The following is a 19,291-nucleotide window of genomic DNA, read 5'->3' as shown; positions in this document are numbered from 1 at the left end:
ACCAATTCATCAACTTATTCCTCACTTATCTGAGATTCAAACAAAAACTCAGTTTCCATAAATCAATTCCATAGTCAGCATATTTTGAAAAAAAAAAAAACATGGTATAACATGAAAATTATGAAGGGATTTTTTATTTTATCTCTTATTTCTTAAGTTTATCAAAATTGGACTTAACTATCCTTCACTTACGCTATCATCTTGCACGTTAAGAGATTCGTCTTGTCTGCTACATAACATGAAAATTAAGTAGGTTTGGTAGGCAGGTGAGAATGGCACAAAGCATGATATTAAAGTTACATTCTATATTTGGTCTAATTTTTACAAATGGAATAAAACAATAAACGAGACTAAGTTATTTATCTATTTTGTCCTGGTAGTAGTCGTCGCACACTTCTCTCTCCCATCTTCTCCTTTGGCAGGCTCACTTGATGGGTTCTTAGAAGGTGCTGTATTTTTTCAGCATTTGAATCCGGCATTGCCTTACTCAGACCCTCTGTGCTCCCCGTAATTTGAAGAAAAGTTCTGAGGAAGGTAATGCCGGATTTTGTAAGAAAACTTAAATTTTAATAAAAGAAAAAGGTGGAAAACAGATTTTGTAAGCAAAAAGTTAACTGAAGCTTTTTTTAAGAAAAAAATTTGTATTTTCCAATTTTACTTTCCCTCTCATCCTGAATAAATGATGCAAGTCAATCAATATGAAACAGTGAAAGGAAATTTTAAGCTTAATTTTTTTTAAGCTAAAACGACTAAATTCTGTTTTATTTTTAAAATCCTAAGTTTTTAAGTTGAACTTTAAAGTACTACTTATTAAGTTAAATAAAGTTGGGCTGACCATAATTTAAATATTCATGTATTTATGAATAATTTGTTTGAAGTGTATGGATGTTCCAAATCAAATCACTGTAAACCACCAAATCGATAAAAAAAAAAACAAACAATCAAATTAAAAATTGAAAATCAGAAACCCAAAAAAAACTGTATATTTGTTTACAATTTGCTTTGGTTTTTGGTTACTATTGTAAAAAGTGAGCCAAACCAAACCGAATGTCATGTTATACTTATATTGATTTTGCTACATGAATGTTTGATATTATATAGTACAATATGATAGACAATATTTTCTGAGATATCAGATATGTATCGAGTGGTTTTTGTTGCTTCGCTGGTAATAAACATTAAACTAACATTTTTCTGCTTGTAATTAAGATGTACAATTTACTTTTACAAAAATAGTGTACCAATATTATAGAAAATCATGCACAATTTACTTTTGTATTATAAAAAAAAAAACACATACCAAATTACCAATATATTGGTATTTAATAACTTGATGCATTATGCACCTTTAACGTAAAATTTTAACTGAAGCTATTTTCGGAAAAATTCTGTTCCGCACACTTATACTTTAATAGAGTTTATCATGGCACAACAAACAGATTTTACATGTTCAGAGTAGACTATGCAGACCAAACGGGGAGAAATGAACACAAGAAAGGAGAAAACTCAATAAAGAAGGAAAACAACAACAAAAAAAAAGATTCTCGTAGGATATGCAGATTTGGTTGCCAACTGTACGTATCTGTAGACCAAAGGCTCACATGGAATTAACATGCAGGAGAAATGTCTTCCAAACTGCAACAAAGAATGCAAAAGCTTAAAAATAAGCTGGTCACAATCATACAAACAATTAATTCCAACATACGCTACCTTCTGCCCAAGCATTCAATGATGTCACCAGTGACTGTGGATCTTTTCTTATTCGAGAAAGCAAGTGATGCCGCCTTCCTCAATATAGCAGACCCAGCTATGCATCCCAAAACTATTGGATTTTTACAACTGAAACAAAAATTTAATTATGTATTTTAAGTACATAACCGGTGTTAAAAAATGGGCCTGCATAATTGAACATGGAACAGAAAAATATTTATCGTTGAATCTGGAAAGTTGTGACAGAACCTGAGATTCGAATTTGAATCAGCAGCCAAAATATGTTGACGTGCCCATGACAAGAAGACAGCTACACTGCACCAATTAAGATAAGCATACTTAAGAACATTTCATGTTGCGCCTTAGTGACTGGTTGGTCATGAGCTCAAATAGAGAAACAATCTCTTTGCATAATTATATGTTGCCCTTAGAGAGGAATCCTCTAAACATATAGCATAAAATATGCTAGCAGGAAATTTCAAATGCACACCTACACACAAAAAAAAAAGACTTGCCTTCCAGAAAGGATATCACCTTGGCCACCACAACGTCTGGGAGAACCATAGACACTCACTGATTTGACTGCATAAGTGATATATGACCACAATCAAACGATTTCCTAACATTTGCAAATCTCTATTATAATATTGTTTATGCTGGTACAATGTACTGGAGCCTATAGCACCATCACTAAATTTTTGGTCATGCTTAGTAGATCGTTTCTGTCTGTTCCAAAACTTAAAGGCCTAACCAATTCAGCCGTAGAAGATACCCAACAATTAAACCAAAATAGATAAATTTAGATGACAGAGTTCTTTATTGCAATTACAATGTAGTGTTCTTCAAGCAAAAGAAGGATGAACAAGAAGCTAAGTTCATCTTAACACCCCCTCCAAAAAAAAAAACAAAAAAAAAAGGAACAAACAAGACTTATATATTTGTGAAAGACCTGCCTGTGTCACCATCGCTTATGAGATCAGAATTTCCTTTGCTTAGGATAGTAACACCACCAATCCTGCCCATGAACAGTCCAAAATTGTCATTAAAATGGATTATAAAAGCAAACTACTTAGCATTATACCATTATCTAATTTCTTTTATTGCTAAAAGATGCTAATTTTCTTTTAGAAAACATCAAAAGGATTATAAATTGTTTTTACATAATCTGATTAAAATCTGCTTTTACACAGCACTTAAGAGTTGAGCAAGTAAATTTCAAAGCACAGAATGAAGACAAACAACAGATACTTGTTTACTTCTCTAGTACATGTATGGAGGTACAGAATTTACATGCTCAAACTGTCTGTCTAGATACATATTTCATAAACCTCAGAATACACAAAAGATCAATTGCCTGAAAGCATTGACAAAAAAACTGGTAACTTAAAATGGGGAACTTACTGTTTGGCAAGAGATAGCAGTTGTTGAGGAGCATCTATGTCATTTACTTCAGAACTTAGTACTTTCTGAACTAGACGCTTATATTCATTGACATTTGGTGTTAGAACAGCTAAGGCATAGCCGCTAACAAGTTCAAGATTATTTGTAACAAGAAAAAGTCCATCCTGAAACAACATCCAAAATCTGATCAGAACAAGAGTGAAAAAAATGAAAGAATATGCATATGTTAATCAGACCTTGTGCCAGATGTCTAAAACTCAATATACATACCCCGTCTATAACTATTGGGATATTTGATCGTCTTGCATGTCTCATGATTTCACTCACACAGTCCTGACAATATTTTGCAAATGTTAGAGATAAAGATGGTGGACATTGGCAGAAAGAAAGTCATAAAAACATATAAAACAATGTCATAGAACTGAAGTGAGAAAAATGAATTGTCTATACAGCACAAGTTAAGGGGAAGAACTTTATTATAAAAACTACAGTACAAATTAGAATTAAGTTTCAAGAATTGTTTTATCACATTTTAAGCCAAATGAACTTTCATATGTATGAAAAAAAATCTTGGGTTCTTCTCCAACAGTTAGTTTCCTTATAATGAGTTTTTTTGTCAGTCTTCTAGTCATCACTATACCATAAGTTTTTTTTTTTATAGAATAATTTATGGTTGAATTTAACATTACATAAATGGAATAGATACATGCTTAACGAAAAAAAAAATGGATGCGGTTTACCAGCATACACATTAACACGTTGCACATATGAGGGAATGGTGTAAACTGTATTTTAATAGCCAAGCCCCAATCTAAGGTCAAATCTTGTATGGTCAGAAGAAATATAACTAAGAGAATAAATGCATTTGAGAAAAGTTAAGGATTTAAGATAAAACTCAAAACCCCTGAGTAAGCACGATATGGTAAAGATAGGCAAAATATATCCATGTGTGTAATAAAAATGGTACACAGTGAAACATTAAGGAGAAAGCATACTAGAAGAAATGGGTCTCTGCCAAGGCCTGGGCCAACAACAAGACAGTCAAATCTCTCCAACCACTTATCAACTTCAGCAAGAACCTTGCTTGCTATGGAACTCTTGTGTTCCTCCCTGAAATTAGTCTTTCACTAAAAAACATGGACTTGGTTTTGAAATGTTCATACCAATAGATGACGATTAACTGGAAGACTGGAAGTCGTACCCGACATTATAAGATTCTTCCAAAACAGGGTGCACAATCAACTCAGGACTGTAGCTTTTGATGACCGGAGCAGCATCTTTTGTACAAAAAACATGGGACAGATCTGCACCCTGCATAGGTGGGAAAATGGTAGGATAATTTTGTTTTTGAAAGTGAACAACAATAATAGTATAATCTGAATTGACAAAAACAGTTTTTTTTTTCTTGGTTTCATGTGGAGAATTCAGAATGAAGGGGAAAAGGCTAAATATGAAAGGAGTGCAGGTACTAACAATTTTTAAGGCTGAAATTGCAGCAAAATATGGAGCACCTGTGTATTCACGGCAACCTCCAATAACAGCTATATTTCCTGATTTGAAACATAAGTGAAGGAAACATTAGAGGTTTCTTCTTTTCTTAAATAAAAGGATCATAGAGAGTTGCAATTATGTTATACCTGCCTGGCCTTTGTGTCTGGTAGGATCAAGGGCAGGAGTAATTGCTCGAATAACAGTCTGAGAGTCAACCTCAAGAGACCTTAGGGCTTGCATGTCTCTATGTCTATGATCAATGGAGCCTCCCACACACCTTATCAAGAATTGTTGCCTTCTGGGAACAGAAGAAGCCAATATACAACTTTTTGCAGAGTCCAGTAATATACGGTAATTCATGCCATCTCTCATTAACACGAACAAGAACAAACACCAATCCCTATCCACAGCAAGAGTTGAGAGATTAATTTAAAAATGCTCATCTCATAAGCACTGAATTGCGAAGTTAATTCCTTCTTGATGGCACACGCAAACGAGTCGATAGATATTGCCAATTTCTTCCACTAACCAATTCAATTCAATTGCTTACCTGCACTGCAATGTTTCAAAAACACATAGTTTGATTGAAGCGAGATACAAGGTTTTGAAATTTACGCAGACACACAGTGACTAAAAAAATTCAGAGGACACACAGTAACGCACAAACTTGACAATACCATTACCTGCAACTCCAACTGTTGAAGAGTCGAGGCTTCAATCCCACCGTTTTACATTTCAGCTGGCTTGGCTTCGATGGCTATGGTTATGACTCGGCTCATTATTCAGATTATTAATTAATTGGGCCAACGATTTTTTATTGGCGGGGACTATTCACACCATCTGTTTTCTCTTCACACTCCTAAGGGGGGAGTTTGTACCATTGTGCCATTTTTGCATAAGAGGAATTATATTCCTATGTAGACCATATTGCCCCCACACTTATGAGAAGGATAGGTCATGGGAGTAAGATGTTACCCTTACCTTAGCATGAACATGTGAAGAGATGGGTTAAAGCCTCTTATACATGCATAGCGCACAATGACTCTTGTTTGCTTCTTTTGAGCGACCACACAAGGACATTAACTTCTTTGGGCCACCTTCTATTGGGGGAGTAAGATGTTACCCTTACCTTTATAATGTGTCATCTTTCCTACATTTACCTATAATAGGGGGAAGCTGCTATCTTCCCACCGAGTGTTATTGGGGTGGGAGTATGGATGTGGACTGACCCGATAAGCTTGTAGATTGGATGGATAACGAATTTTTTCTTTTTTAAATTTGTATAAATATATCAAGTTTTTAAGTTCAATTTCTTAAGCTCACATATCTAACAAATTTTATTTATAAACTTATGATTGTTTATTTAATTCACTTAAGTTAAATTTGTAAGGATTGTTAATTTATTATGTTAAGATTTTGATATTTAATTTTATGTAATTATTGTTAATTTGTTATGTTTAAAATATTGATATATTTTAGTGTAATAAGTTTTGGCTTAAAAATTGAAGTTAATTTTTTTTTCTTTTAATTTTATACTTTATTCACTTTTTTAAAAAATATTCTTTTATATTTTTTTTCAAATTAATATTTTGATTTATGGACCGATCTGTTTATCTACTACAAATTTTTATAGACTAAATATGAACCTTACAAAAAAGTCTATTTATTTCATAAACCTGAATTATCTAACCAGTCTAAAACCTGAATTTGTGTTATATTTGGTTGATTGCACGATATTTGTTGACAATAGTTTCTAAAGGTATACATATAATTATTATTTTGTGTAGATTTATTTTTAACAGTATATAGTATTTGCTTTAAAAAAGTATTTGAAAATGTATACTTATTATTAGCTATATTTTACCATTTAGTGTACAATTTTTATAAATAAAAGAGTAAGGCTAGAAAAAAATCAATCTAAATAGTTTTAAATTACTTTAAATTTAAATTTTAAACTAAACTGATTAAATAACAAATGAAAAAATTAAAACAATTTAATTAGACAATTTTTTTTCTTTAAAATTTATCTAATATAATCTGCGAACATCCGATGTGTATAAAGACTAAAATCTAAAATAAACACAACTACAGAGATGAAATCAATAATCAATAATTCTAACCTTAAAAGCTTGTTGATAGCATTTCTTTCAAATTAAATCCTAGGATATTACGGCCGTTAAAACGAAGCCACGTTATACATTTTTTGCGCGCGTGTGTTCACGGTCCAATATGAAGCCAGTTGTTTTTTACCCTCTCTTCAACGTTCAAACGACCGTGGGACCGTGTCTTGTCTACCATTACCCTATTTTCCTTTTAATTTCAAGGATAGTGGTGAGAGATTTTGGAAGCAAAGTCCTCAGTTGCTAGAAGCAGTAGAGCAGACCCTGATTGTGTTAATCAATGAATACGTCACCAAATCTCAGTGTGTGGTGTTGAAAATAAATTGAATGAAATGCTCCTTTGCTTCTTCTACACCCATCCTTTTTCCTCATTGATGGTATTTACCAAACTGACCTACCAAGCAAAGTTAACAAAACATGCTTCCTCTGTTTATTTGTGGTGCGTGGCATGAATGCCATCTTGCTTGCATGCCACCCTTCTTCTGCTATGCGCTTTTAAGTTTCCGTCTCGTTATAAGTGTCCACCACTGCGACCGTTAAAGCCACACTCAGAATCTTAAATTTGAATATTTTAATGTCTTCTCCTAAGAACTCATCACAACATGAAGCTGAAGCCATTCCAGTTTTTGAAGCTATTAGGAGGGCTAAGCGCTTAAGGTTGTTTGAGCCGTCTCTGGGTGTTCTTGGGTTTGTTGTTGTAACTGTCTTTGTGATTTGCTGCTTCTTCTATTCGGATAACGGATACTTTGCTTCAAGAATCGGGTTCTTGGAGCAACCACAGAGGTTTGCTTGGTTGTGGATAAAAGGGTCTACAGAACCACCCAGAGTTGAGTTTCTTGGAGAAAAGGGTGGTGGGTGTGATTTCTTTGATGGGGAATGGGTTTGGGATGAGAGTTACCCTTTGTATCAATCAAAAGATTGCAGCTTTCTGGATGAAGGTTTTCGGTGTTCTGAGAATGGACGACGTGATTTGTTTTACACCAAGTGGAGGTGGCAGCCCAAAGGTTGCAACTTGCCCAGGTACACGTTTGATGTTTGTTTTCCATTGCTTTCGTTTTAATACTTTTCAAGTTGATTACGTTGTTAATGTTCTTTTTTCACTAATCGTTTGGTTTCTGAGAAAATGAGGATGGAGATGGTAAATTCAAATGCTGGTCTAATAATTTCAGCTGAATTTTTAAGGAACAAAACCATCGGGTATCACGCTGCCGGCAAACAATGTTCATGCTTAACTTTTAGTATTTGGAAAATTGGAATGATAAAAGATAAAAAAGAATACTCGTGGTGTGTGACTTTGAATGCCTTTAACCATCTAATCCGTCATCTTGACAGAATGACAGCGACCAAACATTTGGTAGCAATTGGGCTATCCGTTGTCTCATTACCCTCCTTTGTAAATTTCAGCTATTAGGACATGCAGCTCTGTAAAAATGAAAACATTTTTTTTTTGTACGCAATTTCCACTCCGAAACTTTAGTCTTTCATGGATGTCTATATTGATAAGCATGATGAAATGCTCGATTCCTTTTGTACTTATTATTGTCTTTTGTTTTCCTTTTCCACATCATTTTCATTTTTTCTACTTTTTTTTTGGTTTGTCTTTTCCTTCGTTTGGAAGTAAACCACAACCCTCGTTTCCTTTGTTGGCCTTTAGTCGGAGTCTTGAACTATATTCCTTACGTGCCCTTTATACATGCTGTGTTTAATTTTTCTTCAAAGTTTAATCTTTATACATTGTCAATGTAAAAAAAAAACACTGTCAATCCATTCTATTGCTAAGTCAACAATCTTACCATATATAAACTATGAATGGATGACAAAATCAACTATATTACAAAACCTTTTTGTCAATAATCTAACCATATATCATATATGACCATCTATGATTGGATGTCAATGTAAAATGCCTTTAGACTGTCAATCCATCGTCATTAAATTCCTTTGTTTTTTTAATGCTGCCAGTTTGTGTGTGTGTGTAATGTTGGTGAATTTCAACAAGTTCATTTATACTCAGTAGCCTAAATTGCAGTGTTTTGAGACTAACTTTGTCTCAACGAACTATTTTGGGGTTATTGGTACTAAATACTAATCATGGTGTTGCATGGATGAGATTCAGTAGCTATGTATTCATTTATTTTGATTTGCACTATTGTTTTTTCTGATTAAATGCAAAGTAAATGAAGTAAACTAGCTCAGTTGCTCCTTTCGTTTGTCTCTAATAAAAACAGATTCAATGCAACATTGATGTTGGAAAAACTACGAAACAAACGCATAGTGTTTGCTGGGGACTCAATTGGGAGAAACCAATGGGAATCACTCTTATGCATGCTCTCTTCTGGAGTTCCTAACAAGCAATCAATCTACGAAGTGAACGGATGCCCAATTACAAAGCACAAGGGGTTCTTGGTGTTCAAATTCAAGGATTTTAATTGTTCAGTGGAATACTATAGAGCTCCATTTCTTGTATTGCAGAGCCGGCCTCCTACTGGAGCTCCTGAAAATATTAGGACAACTCTGAAAGTGGATACAATGGATTGGAACTCTGAGAAGTGGAGAGATGCAGATATCCTGGTTCTTAACACAGGGCACTGGTGGAATTATGAAAAAACAATAAGAGGGTATTTCAATCCTCCCCATAATTTTATTGCTTAAACATTTCCTGTCACTGGGTTAGCTTGAAAATGTGAAAAAACAAATAGAAAAAAAGTTCAAACAGGATGAAATTTAAAAATTTAGCTGTATCAGGTGTCAGCTTTTCCCAGTGGTAATTCTTATCTATGATCTCTTAGTGGTAATTAGACAGTTGCAGAATGGTGACAAAGGGAATTGAAATTAGGATGATGATTAATTGATTTTGGGAATATGGTAGTTTAAAACTGATGGTTATAGGAGGATTTTTTTTTATTTTTTTTTCTGTTTTGTGTTTGCTCTCCCTTTTTTCCTTTCCGTCCTTTCTTCAAGCTATTATGTTTGTTATTTTCCATTTGTGCTATTGTTTTTCAACAGCTTACCCTTCCCTTTGTGCTGAATTCAAAGTTCTGTTAATTGGATTATGATCCCCAAGAAATCTGATTTTCTGCTGATCTTGTTGTAAGATATTAAGTCTATATTTTATCAGATTTGAGTCAAACCAAACCATGGCATTAAAACTAACCGTGTGCTTTCTTAACTATAGTATTTCAGTGATACAAAACTGTAATATATTGGTTGCATCACTCTTAAACTGTATGTGTCATTTATCTGTAATTTTTGGTCTTGAAAAAGGATTAAACTTTTAGTTTATATTTGTTCAGGGGTTGTTATTTCCAAGAAGGAATGGAAGTTAAGTTGGAAATGCAGGTAGAAGATGCTTACAAACAGTCCATTCAAACAGTGTTGAACTGGATACAAAATACGGTAAATCCTATCAAGACGCGGGTTTTCTTTCGTACTTTAGCCCCAGTACACTTCAGGTTGGTTTGACAGTTCAAATGATGAGTTCCCTGCACTTTAATTATATGACTTGTTCTTTAATCTCACTTTACAATGAAGCACCACTACATTGGTCTTGTCCATAATTATATTTCGCATGTATCTTGTTCAATACTACATGATGTACAAAGCATTCCACAAGCTTACGTATCTTTAGAAACTAAATTGGTGTGATATGTTTCAGAGGTGGGGATTGGAAAAACGGTGGAAACTGTCATTTGGAAACACTACCAGAGCTTGGCTCTTCATTGGTGCCTAATGACAACTGGTCGCAATTCAAAATAGCCAATGTTGTCTTATCTGCTGCACACGCAAATATTTCTGAAACAAAGAAGTTCGTTGTGTTGAATGTAACCCAGATGACTGCTCATAGAAAAGATGGGCACTCGTCTATCTATTATCTCGGTCGTAGTGCGGGCCCTGTGCATCATCGTCGCCAAGATTGCAGCCATTGGTGTCTGCCTGGTGTACCTGATACATGGAATGAGCTGCTTTATGCACTGTTGCTTAAACATGAAACTGCTCACAGAGGGAACTTGTAACATGCATCAGTATGATTTACTGAGAAATTCTTCTAATTGTGTTGTCTGGATTCATCATTCATGGAGCTTTTTGGGCAGGAATACACCAAATCTTTCCTAGAAAAGTGTTACACAGAACAACAGGAGACATTTTACATCAGAGATCTGCTGACAGGGACAAAGGTATCATCATATTTTATTGCTGCCAATCACCAGTGACTGTGAGAACTATGTGTCTTCAGAAGAGACTCAACGTTCTGGGGACAATAACATGGACTTCGTTTTGAAATATAAAGCTGCTTGCAGCAAGAAACCATTAGTTTCTCACTTTTGGTTATCTTGTGACTAGATGAGGGAAGGAACAACTGTAATTATCAAATTCTTTTGTAAGGTAATATGAACACATTTTTTTATACAAAATCAAAGATTAGTTAAGGAAAATGCTAAGTTCAATCTTGTTCCCGTGAATTTTTAAAAATGTAACTTTTATTAAATATATATTCACTTTTTAATTGATACCCTTAATTTCCTCTAATTTTTTTTATACCCTTAATTTTAATAAATCATAGTTTTCGGAGCTCCCAATGCCTATTGACCTTTCCGGCTCACATTGCATATGTTAATGTAGTTGTTTGATATAAAATTATGCACAATAAATCTTTTTTTTTTTGGTGAATACTATTCACACTAACTCTGATTAAATTCCAATTTTAGAAAGAGAACGACGCAATTTTTTTTTACTGCAGAATGAAGCAGTTTGTAAGTTAATCAATTAATTTATTTGATTAAGAGTAAGTTATTAATAATACTTGATTAAGATTTTTTTATAATATATTTTGAAAAAGTTGTTAGCTTAAAAATTCTGATTTGATAGAGCATGACTTATAAATTAAGAGTTACCAAAATTTTCTTCTGATTTTGTTGCTGTTGATTTTAAGGAATTTACAATCTTTTACCTTGAAATATGTACCGAAAATAGAAATGAATTTTACTATTTCATCCAATAACATCCTGTTATTATGATAAAAATTGCTATTATGCTGTTATTAAATTACAAACAGTATTTTTTTATTGATTGATAATGTAAAATGTGAAAAAATAATAATTATATTAATAGTACATAAAAAATTATGTTTTTTAAACCTTTTCGTAATTGATTTTCTTCATTCCAATGAATTATCCATTTTTATTGTCACGAAATATACTTTATATAGTTTTTTTTTACTGCAAAACATATTTGCATATAAAAAAGCAACTTGTTAATACCATCATAAGATGTGATGAAACTTGTAAAAAAAAATAAATATATTTTTACTTCCTGAACTTTTTCAATCTTTCATTTTTAAACAAAAAATTAATCAATTTTAGTTAATGATGATGAAACTTGTAAAAAAAAAAAAACGTAAGTATATTTTTTCTTCCTGAACTTTTTCGATCTTTTACTTTTAGTTTTTTTTTTAAAAAAAAATTGATCAAAACCGTCACCTTTTTTAAGTCCTTTCTGTTAATTGTCACCATTAAATGCTGAAGTGCCATTAATTTATTATGAGTTAATTATATTTGTGGCGGAAGCTCTTCCACATCATTTTTTCTTTCTTCGGCTTCCACACCATTTATAAGCAAGTTGAATTATTTTATATAAACATTCTTGGTACTATTTTACAATTAATCAAATTTGTAGTTTTCAATATTTTATACAAATGCCATTCAATAATGTTATTGGTAGCTTAACCAAAGGAATCTCGAAGGAGTTTCTATCTGATATCTTTCTTGTTCTTCGACTAGAGTAAATGTGCTCCTTGAGAAGGCATGAATTGCTCTTTAGAGCTAGGGCTCTTTTCGTTGGGTTTCGGTTCATTTTTGTATAATTGATGGTAATGTCATGCCTAATTAGAATCACAACAGAAATCAAAATTTGTCTGAAACTTGTTTATGCTCATCCTCTCTCTCCTCGTCTCAGTGGAGGACAAACCACGCCGCCTCCATGGAGTTTCGCAAAGCGTGTAGAGAATCCCATCGGGTCTGTTTTGAATTCTGATGCCTAACCGCACTCAAATCGCCGTTCTCGTCGAGGAGGAGATCTCCGGCTTGAGGTCGCGCTGGAAGACGTCGCGCGAGTGGCAGTACTCGACGACAAAATCAATTGATGGAAGTACCTCCGACTCAGATCCTCCGCGAAGAGTCCCATCGCACAGCCCTCTTTCGAGGAGGAACGCAAAATGGCCCTCGTCTTGGATCACGAACTCGAGTTCCTCGACCATTTGTTGTGTTTCTTCCTCGTTTCTCCGTCGACCACTTGTTGTGTTTTTCAAATCTCGGTTTATGCTGTCTTGTGAATTGGTTCAGATCTGGGCCTTAAATACTATTTTATGGCAATTTCTGGTTGCTTAAAGCCCCAAAATGAGGAATTCATACTACTTTTCTTTATAAAATAAAGGATGAAACAGGTCATTTAGCCGATAAAGAATAAGTAAAACTCTTTCTTTTGTTGCACGTAGCCACTTCCAAGATCTGTTGAATCTGAAAATCTTGCTGTTCGAAAAATATACTTTATACTTTATATAGTAATAAAAAATTTAAATGTGTATATACATTTTATTAAAAATTTCAATTACTGTACATAATTTTTTTCACATTATTTTATATATATTGAATAGTTATTAATTAGTTTTATCACACGCTTCTAAATATATAAATTTCTCAACTTTTTGTTTTCATCTCTCATTTTTCCAATTTTTTTTATGTTTTTTTTTAACTTTTAACTAAATTTTAACAGTGAATACCAACAATTGTAATCAAGAAAATTTTATATTGTACTGTATTTTATTATTGGAATAACAAATGTTAACTTTTAAATCAAACACATATATCTTAATTATTTTAATGAGTTTAAAAGTAATTTGATCGAAATAAATAAAAGTCATGATCTACTACTACGCATCCAATAGAATAAAAGATTAGCTTAAAATTAAAGCTAAAAAAGAAAAAAGGAAAAAGTGTGCAATAGGGAGTAGACAGTAGACAGAAAATCAGAGGCGCGAGTGGCGGTGAAGGCAGCGAGGGAAGGGAAGCATCTTTAGCTCCAATGGCGGATACCTCAGGTCGATCCAGGGACCTCGACAAGCTCCTTCTCCGCCCTGGCAATCTCGTCGGTCCCAGGTTCGAACCAGGCGCTGAGGTATTATTACTCTTTCTTCTTCTTCTATAACTATTACTATTCCTGTTACAGTGCTACTACTCTCTCTCTCTCTCTCTCTCTCTCTCTCTCTCTCTCTATATATATATATATATATATATATATATATATATATATATATATATATATATATATATATATATATATATATATATATATATATATATATATATATATATATATATATATATATATATAATACCTTTTCTCTGTCGCAGTTGCGAGATGACCTTCAGGCCTTCGCCAAAGTGTTGGTGGTAGGGGCCGGTGGCTTAGGTTGTGAGTTGTTGAAGGATTTAGCCCTCTCTGGTTTCCGAAACCTTGAGGTCATTGATATGGATCGCATAGAGGTTACTAATCTCAACCGCCAATTCTTGTTCAGGTTAACTTCATACATTTCTTTATTGCGTTTCTACACTTCTCTTTTGTTGCTGTTGTTGTTGATTTGCTTTGCTTGTAGACTTGAAGATGTTGGCAAACCCAAAGCCGAGGTAGCTGCCAAGCGTGTCATGGAGAGAATTACTGGTGTCGAAATTGTGCCCCACTTTTGCAGGATTGAGGACAAGGAAATAGAATTTTACAATGATTTTAGCATTATTGCCCTTGGTCTTGATTCCATTGAGGCCCGGAGCTATATCAATACTGTTGCCTGTAGTTTTCTAGGTCTCTTTTCTTTTCTATCCCTTTTACTTATACTCCTTGTCATTTTTGCCTTTTAACATTTTAAACTGCCTGCGGTCATGGTGTCATTGCATTCCTTAGTGTTATAGGAAATTTTGCTTAAATGTGGTTGATGAGGCCACAATTGCTGTTGCATTGCAATTGCAGACACCACAAAAACCTTGATGTTGTGGCCGTAAACGTGGCCCCAGATTGTTTTTTACAACCTTGGTTTTATAATTATATATCCCCTATGCTTGTTTCATTACTTGAACTGTTATCCTCCATTGGTGTTTTTAGCACTATCTGACCCCTAATATGTAGAATTTCCATCTCTACATTCAGTCCCAAAGATTTGGCGCTAATTTTCAGTTTCTTGTCTTTTTATGGATAAATCTAGAGTATGATTCTGATGATAATCCTCGAGAAGAGACAATCAAACCTATGGTGGATGGTGGGACTGAAGGTTTCAAGGGCCATGCTAGGGTTATCTTGCCAGGGATCACACCGTGCTTTGAATGTACTGTCTGGCTTTTTCCACCTCAAGTTAAGTTTCCTTTGTGTACCCTGGCTGAAACCCCTAGAACTGCTGCCCACTGTATTGAATATGCCCACTTGATTAAGTGGAATGAGGTAAATCTCCGTTCATTCTTTCTGTTAAGTTTGTAATGTCCATTATATCAACCAAAATTTAATGTATAGGTTCATGGCGGAGTGGCTTTTGATCCAGATAACCCTGAGCATATGAAATGGGTTTATGACGAGGTAACCACTATTTCATAGTGAGTTTCTAGACAGTGTAATGTAGATTTTAGCCCATCGATCAGTTACAAGTTTAACTATTTATGTTTTACAGGCTGTCAAGAGGGCTGAGCTTTTTGGCATTCCTGGAGTTACTTATTCTCTTACCCAGGTAGATGATTAGGGATGATAGTTAATCCATAGCAAAATTCTGAGTTTTTTTTTGGGGTGTATAGCTTGTTCTTTGGTTTTCTCTAAATGATGAATTCCTATGAATTGTTTGATGTTTATCTTGTTTATTGTGTATTCCCTTGTGAGGGTCAACTGTATTTTCGTTTTTTCCTTTTTCACTAAGAATTAATTATTTAAATAGGGTGTTGTGAAGAACATCATACCAGCTATAGCTTCAACGAATGCAATTATATCGGCTGCATGTGCACTAGAAACATTAAAGATTGCAACAGAGTGCAGCAAAATTTTGTCGAACTATTTAACGTATGGCCTTTATCTTATTATTATTTGCCTTTTGGCCGTAAATATTATTGATTGGTTAATACCTGTAGGTATAATGGATCAGAAGGCCTCCATACTGAAGTGGCAAGATTTGAAAGGGACAAGGACTGTCTTGTGTGTGGTCCTGGTATACGTATTGAATTGGATACTTCAATCACATTGCAAAAGGTTTTATTTTTCCAATTATTTACTCAATTTTTGTTTTTGCATATAATTATGTACTATATATATATATATATATATATATATATATATATATATCAGTTGCTGATTATCTATGCAGCAAATGCCAATTCCTTCTGTCTTTTGAGGGTCCAAATATTCCTTGATAATGATTAAAGAATATTGGAATTGTATTTAAGCTCTTTTGGTTGCTAGCTCTTTATAATTTAAAGCCATACAGACCTTGAAAATGGCCATGGATGCCTATTGCATACAACTTTCTTCAGCTCTCACTAGTCTTCATTTGGTTTTATAGTCTACTGCTATTCTATTGCATTTTAAAAACTTATCATTAACTTTGTGCTCTTGTGGAGAATTTAATGGTATTTTGGGGAGATTAAAATTTCTGTCAAATCTAGAAGGTTTCATTGTTAGTTTATTTTCAACCCCTGTTCTCACCCTTCCTTTTCCCCTTTTTCCCTTATTGGTCACTGTGTGAAGAGTCCTTCGGTCCTTCCTTTTACTGCCAGGACCTGGCTTTTTATTTATTTATTTATTTTATCAGCAGGACCTGTTTATTTCATGACACATTCATTATGAAAGGTTCAATAATCTTTTAGTAACCTATTAAATGTTTTGCATCTTGACTCCATATCAGTGGAATTAGTACTGTAAAGAGCTAGTGTGCTTATGATGTATTTTTCAATGAGTGAACTGATCTGTTATTTCTGTTTTTAAGCAAATCATATCTTGATGCATCTTTAGCATATTCCTTTCTGATGCGTTTCAAATTGTGTTTAACAGTTCATGGATCTTCTGGAAGAACATCCTAAGTTGCGATTATCAAAAGCTAGTATTACGCATCAAGGAAAGAATCTGTACATGCAAGCTCCCCCTGTATTGGAAGAAATGACTCGATCAAACCTGAGTCTCTCTCTTTTTAATCTCATGGGTAGATTGCCCAAGGATGTTGTGCATGTGAATGGTACAACAATCAAGAACGACCAAAAGTTCTCCTGTTCGAGAAAATTACGTGTTGTTTTCAAGGGAGTTGACGGGGTTACAGATATGGATACAGCTGGAGGAGCATAACTTACAACATCCAAACATGTTTTGCTGCTTGAATTTTTTTGGCTCTATAAGCATAATTAATGTTAGATATCACAGCTTGTTTCCAATATTGGTCAGGTAAGGTTTTACAGTTTCTACTCTGTCAGTTATTCATAGTCGAGCAAAACTGTAACACTTGATGCTGTGGATTTGTTGCCCCACAGGGTGTAGAATTTTGGCAACTCCATTTTATCATATGCGCTTAGATTGATGGAGCACAGTTAGACTATGGATATCTGATGCAATTAAGTTGCTTAATTGTTTCTAAGTGCCCGTATTTCATCTCTGAAATTCTGAAGCCGGACTTAAAATATCTTGATGGAGATGGACTGTAAATTTATTGTGGTAGAGAAATGTGTACGTGAGTATCATTTGGCAGTGAATGGTTGAGAATTTTGAACATTCTGATTACTAGTTGTTATTATTATTATTAAAGTGAGGTCAAGGCGCCTATTTAGGCTTTGGAATGAATAGGAGATGCATTAGAATTTTAGAATGGCCCAGCTTAAAGAGACTAAAAAAGATGCCCTGAGGCTGTGTTTGTTTTTTTTTGTTTTTTTGGAGGTGTTTGGTTTAGTTGTTTTCTGTTTTCATTTTCACTGAAAATAGAAAATGGTGATGAGAATCTGTTTAGTTGAATTTCTGACAACATTTTCAGTGAAAATGAAAACAAGAAACACCCAAAAAATGAAAATAATAAAATTTTGTTTTCAATTGAAAACAAAAATCTCATTTTAAGTAAAATGAAATTGCTGTAACAATGAATGTAATTTTAAACAAATCTAAAAATATAAAAAAACAAGAAGTCAATATATCATAAACTTTCAGTATTTTTATTTCATGAAACAAAAAATAAAAAGTTAAACCAAATATGTTTTCAGAATTCTAATCTTTTGAAGATGAAAACAATTTTCAGAAAATGAAAATACTAATCAAACATATCCTTATATTTTTAGTTTTCTTTATTTTTTTTTTGTTCTTATATATTACTAAATAGAAACCATAAAACTAGTACCCTTGTATTTTAGGGTGAATATCTCCATGGGAGGCTAAAATTCAGGATATATTCACATATCTCGCTTATTTCGTGTTTGAAAAGATTAATTACTAAGCCATGCGTTACAAGTAGCAGTAAAGGTGGCAACTCGATTGGAGTTACTACCTTTATTGCAGTAAAAATTTCAACTTGTGTTTGAGTCTTTGAGAAGTATTTATAGCACATGGAATGATTTATCTGTCTATTTGGGAAGATCAAATCGTTCATAGTTTGGTTAATTGTTTTCCAATGGCTAATGATTACATGTCAATTGTTTTATTGTCAGATTATTAACTAGAGATTCATTTGCCGGGTTGTGGTAGCAGATTCCATGCAAGAAGATATTGAAGTCAAGAGCCGAATGTATAATAATTAATATGAATTGCGGCAATAATCATTTCGATTGTTTTGAATTTTTAATTATTCATAATTTCTATAAGTGCAACGCAACTTTAGACGTAATTTAAAACTATGGGTACGCGAAAAATAAAAATACAAACACTATAGCTATTATGAAAACAACACTCACATGGTCCAAAGAATAATGCTTCTTCCACATAATCAGGAAGCACATTTCCATTGGTCAGGGGTAGTTGGGCGAAAAATAAGATAGAATAAGTAACTTTCAGATGATAGAAATTATGCAGACGTGAGATGATGCGTGTTTAGTATTTTTCTGGATTAAGACTTTCAAAAGCTAAGTACTATAAACACCAAAAATGATCATCCAACGTCCCTTGATCACTTGATGTATCCAAGTGGGAAGAGAGAGACCGAAGGAAAAATAAAGAAAATAATATTAATTAATGTGACTGAAAAAAAAGGAATATAAGTTATAAAAAATGAAGTTTCTTTTTATAGAACAATTGACTTAGTAAGATTAGTAGGAATGTTAAAATGACTTTAATCTATTAAGTTGAGTCGTTTAACAAGTTGACTGGTTTCATTAATCCATTATAATCTCTCTTGTATAACTCACCCACAAAATGAGTTGAGATGAGTTGAAATGAGTCAATTTGTTAGATTTTTTGTTTTTTAATTTGACCTTCGGAGAATAGGTTAACCTATCTTTAAAATGGGTGGGTAAATAATGAACAAATCCATTGAAACCCTTTTTTGTGTATGACAAATTAAGTAGATTAACTTGCATTGACTACAT

At 33.5% G+C, this 19,291-nt stretch overlaps 3 protein-coding genes across 14 annotated transcripts; 2 read left to right on the top strand and 1 right to left on the bottom strand.

Moving 5' to 3' along the window:
• Window positions 1–1,299: 1,299 nt before the first annotated feature.
• Window positions 1,300–5,520, bottom strand: LOC100808704 (ATP-dependent (S)-NAD(P)H-hydrate dehydratase). 9 transcript variants are annotated; one of them, NM_001367285.1, is made up of 13 exons: window positions 5,286–5,354; window positions 5,153–5,157; window positions 4,749–5,002; window positions 4,585–4,661; window positions 4,313–4,422; window positions 4,107–4,221; window positions 3,382–3,444; window positions 3,112–3,275; window positions 2,664–2,725; window positions 2,226–2,292; window positions 1,960–2,025; window positions 1,711–1,839; window positions 1,300–1,635 (listed from the first exon to the last, which is right to left on the bottom strand). In NM_001367285.1, the coding sequence occupies exons 3-13, from the start codon at window positions 4,972–4,974 to the stop codon at window positions 1,608–1,610; spliced, it is 1,107 nt and encodes a 368-aa protein (NP_001354214.1). In that variant the 5' UTR covers window positions 4,975–5,002; window positions 5,153–5,157; window positions 5,286–5,354; the 3' UTR covers window positions 1,300–1,607. The 9 variants fall into 9 exon arrangements, with proteins under 9 accessions (NP_001354214.1, NP_001354213.1, NP_001241885.2 ...); NM_001367284.1 differs by having other exon boundaries at window positions 4,749–5,157; NM_001254956.2 differs by lacking the exon at window positions 5,286–5,354 and having other exon boundaries at window positions 5,153–5,277.
• A 1,281-nt stretch (window positions 5,521–6,801) lies between these two features.
• Window positions 6,802–11,003, top strand: LOC100776300 (protein trichome birefringence-like 11). Its single transcript, XM_003550457.5, has 4 exons — window positions 6,802–7,742; window positions 8,951–9,340; window positions 10,016–10,174; window positions 10,378–11,003. The coding sequence occupies exons 1-4, from the start codon at window positions 7,297–7,299 to the stop codon at window positions 10,733–10,735; spliced, it is 1,353 nt and encodes a 450-aa protein (XP_003550505.1). The 5' UTR covers window positions 6,802–7,296; the 3' UTR covers window positions 10,736–11,003.
• Window positions 11,004–12,266: 1,263 nt separating this feature from the next.
• Window positions 12,267–17,314, top strand: LOC100803924 (NEDD8-activating enzyme E1 catalytic subunit). 4 transcript variants are annotated; one of them, XM_041011267.1, is made up of 10 exons: window positions 12,267–12,588; window positions 12,675–13,892; window positions 14,129–14,292; window positions 14,371–14,573; window positions 14,971–15,203; window positions 15,273–15,335; window positions 15,427–15,483; window positions 15,685–15,806; window positions 15,875–15,992; window positions 16,791–17,314. In XM_041011267.1, exons 2-10 carry the CDS (start codon window positions 13,800–13,802, stop codon window positions 17,076–17,078), a joined length of 1,341 nt encoding a protein of 446 aa, XP_040867201.1. In that variant the 5' UTR covers window positions 12,267–12,588; window positions 12,675–13,799; the 3' UTR covers window positions 17,079–17,314. The 4 variants fall into 4 exon arrangements, 2 of the variants coding, with proteins under 2 accessions (XP_040867201.1, XP_003549989.1); XR_418960.4 differs by having other exon boundaries at window positions 12,364–13,892; window positions 16,791–17,174; window positions 17,261–17,314; XR_005889388.1 differs by having other exon boundaries at window positions 12,406–12,588; window positions 14,129–14,573; window positions 16,791–17,174; window positions 17,261–17,314.
• Window positions 17,315–19,291: the final 1,977 nt, after the last annotated feature.

This window comes from Glycine max, chromosome 17 (genome assembly GCF_000004515.6).
Source record: "Glycine max cultivar Williams 82 chromosome 17, Glycine_max_v4.0, whole genome shotgun sequence".
NCBI classification, from domain to species: domain Eukaryota; kingdom Viridiplantae; phylum Streptophyta; class Magnoliopsida; order Fabales; family Fabaceae; genus Glycine; species Glycine max.
This window is presented reverse-complemented; position numbering and strand designations above follow the sequence as displayed.

Bases quoted from the DNA above. Each gene is read 5' to 3' on its own strand.
- LOC100803924 (XM_041011267.1), top strand. From the start codon at position 13,800: ATGGCGGATACCTCAGGTCGATCCAGGGACCTCGACAAGCTCCTTCTC. The intron at 13,893-14,128 runs GTATTATTACTC...TCTCTGTCGCAG, and splicing joins GGTTCGAACCAGGCGCTGAG to TTGCGAGATGACCTTCAGGC. The intron at 15,484-15,684 runs GTAGATGATTAG...TTATTTAAATAG, and splicing joins TTACTTATTCTCTTACCCAG to GGTGTTGTGAAGAACATCAT.
- LOC100776300 (XM_003550457.5), top strand. From the start codon at position 7,297: ATGTCTTCTCCTAAGAACTCATCACAACATGAAGCTGAAGCCATTCCA. The intron at 9,341-10,015 runs GTATTTCAATCC...ATATTTGTTCAG, and splicing joins TATGAAAAAACAATAAGAGG to GGGTTGTTATTTCCAAGAAG. The intron at 10,175-10,377 runs GTTGGTTTGACA...GATATGTTTCAG, and splicing joins TTAGCCCCAGTACACTTCAG to AGGTGGGGATTGGAAAAACG.
- LOC100808704 (XM_041010913.1), bottom strand. From the start codon at position 4,974: ATGAGAGATGGCATGAATTACCGTATATTACTGGACTCTGCAAAAAGT. The intron at 2,726-3,111 runs GTAAGTTCCCCA...GTTCATGGGCAG, and splicing joins CTGCTATCTCTTGCCAAACA to GATTGGTGGTGTTACTATCC. The intron at 1,636-1,710 runs GTAGCGTATGTT...TCTTTGTTGCAG, and splicing joins ATTGAATGCTTGGGCAGAAG to TTTGGAAGACATTTCTCCTG.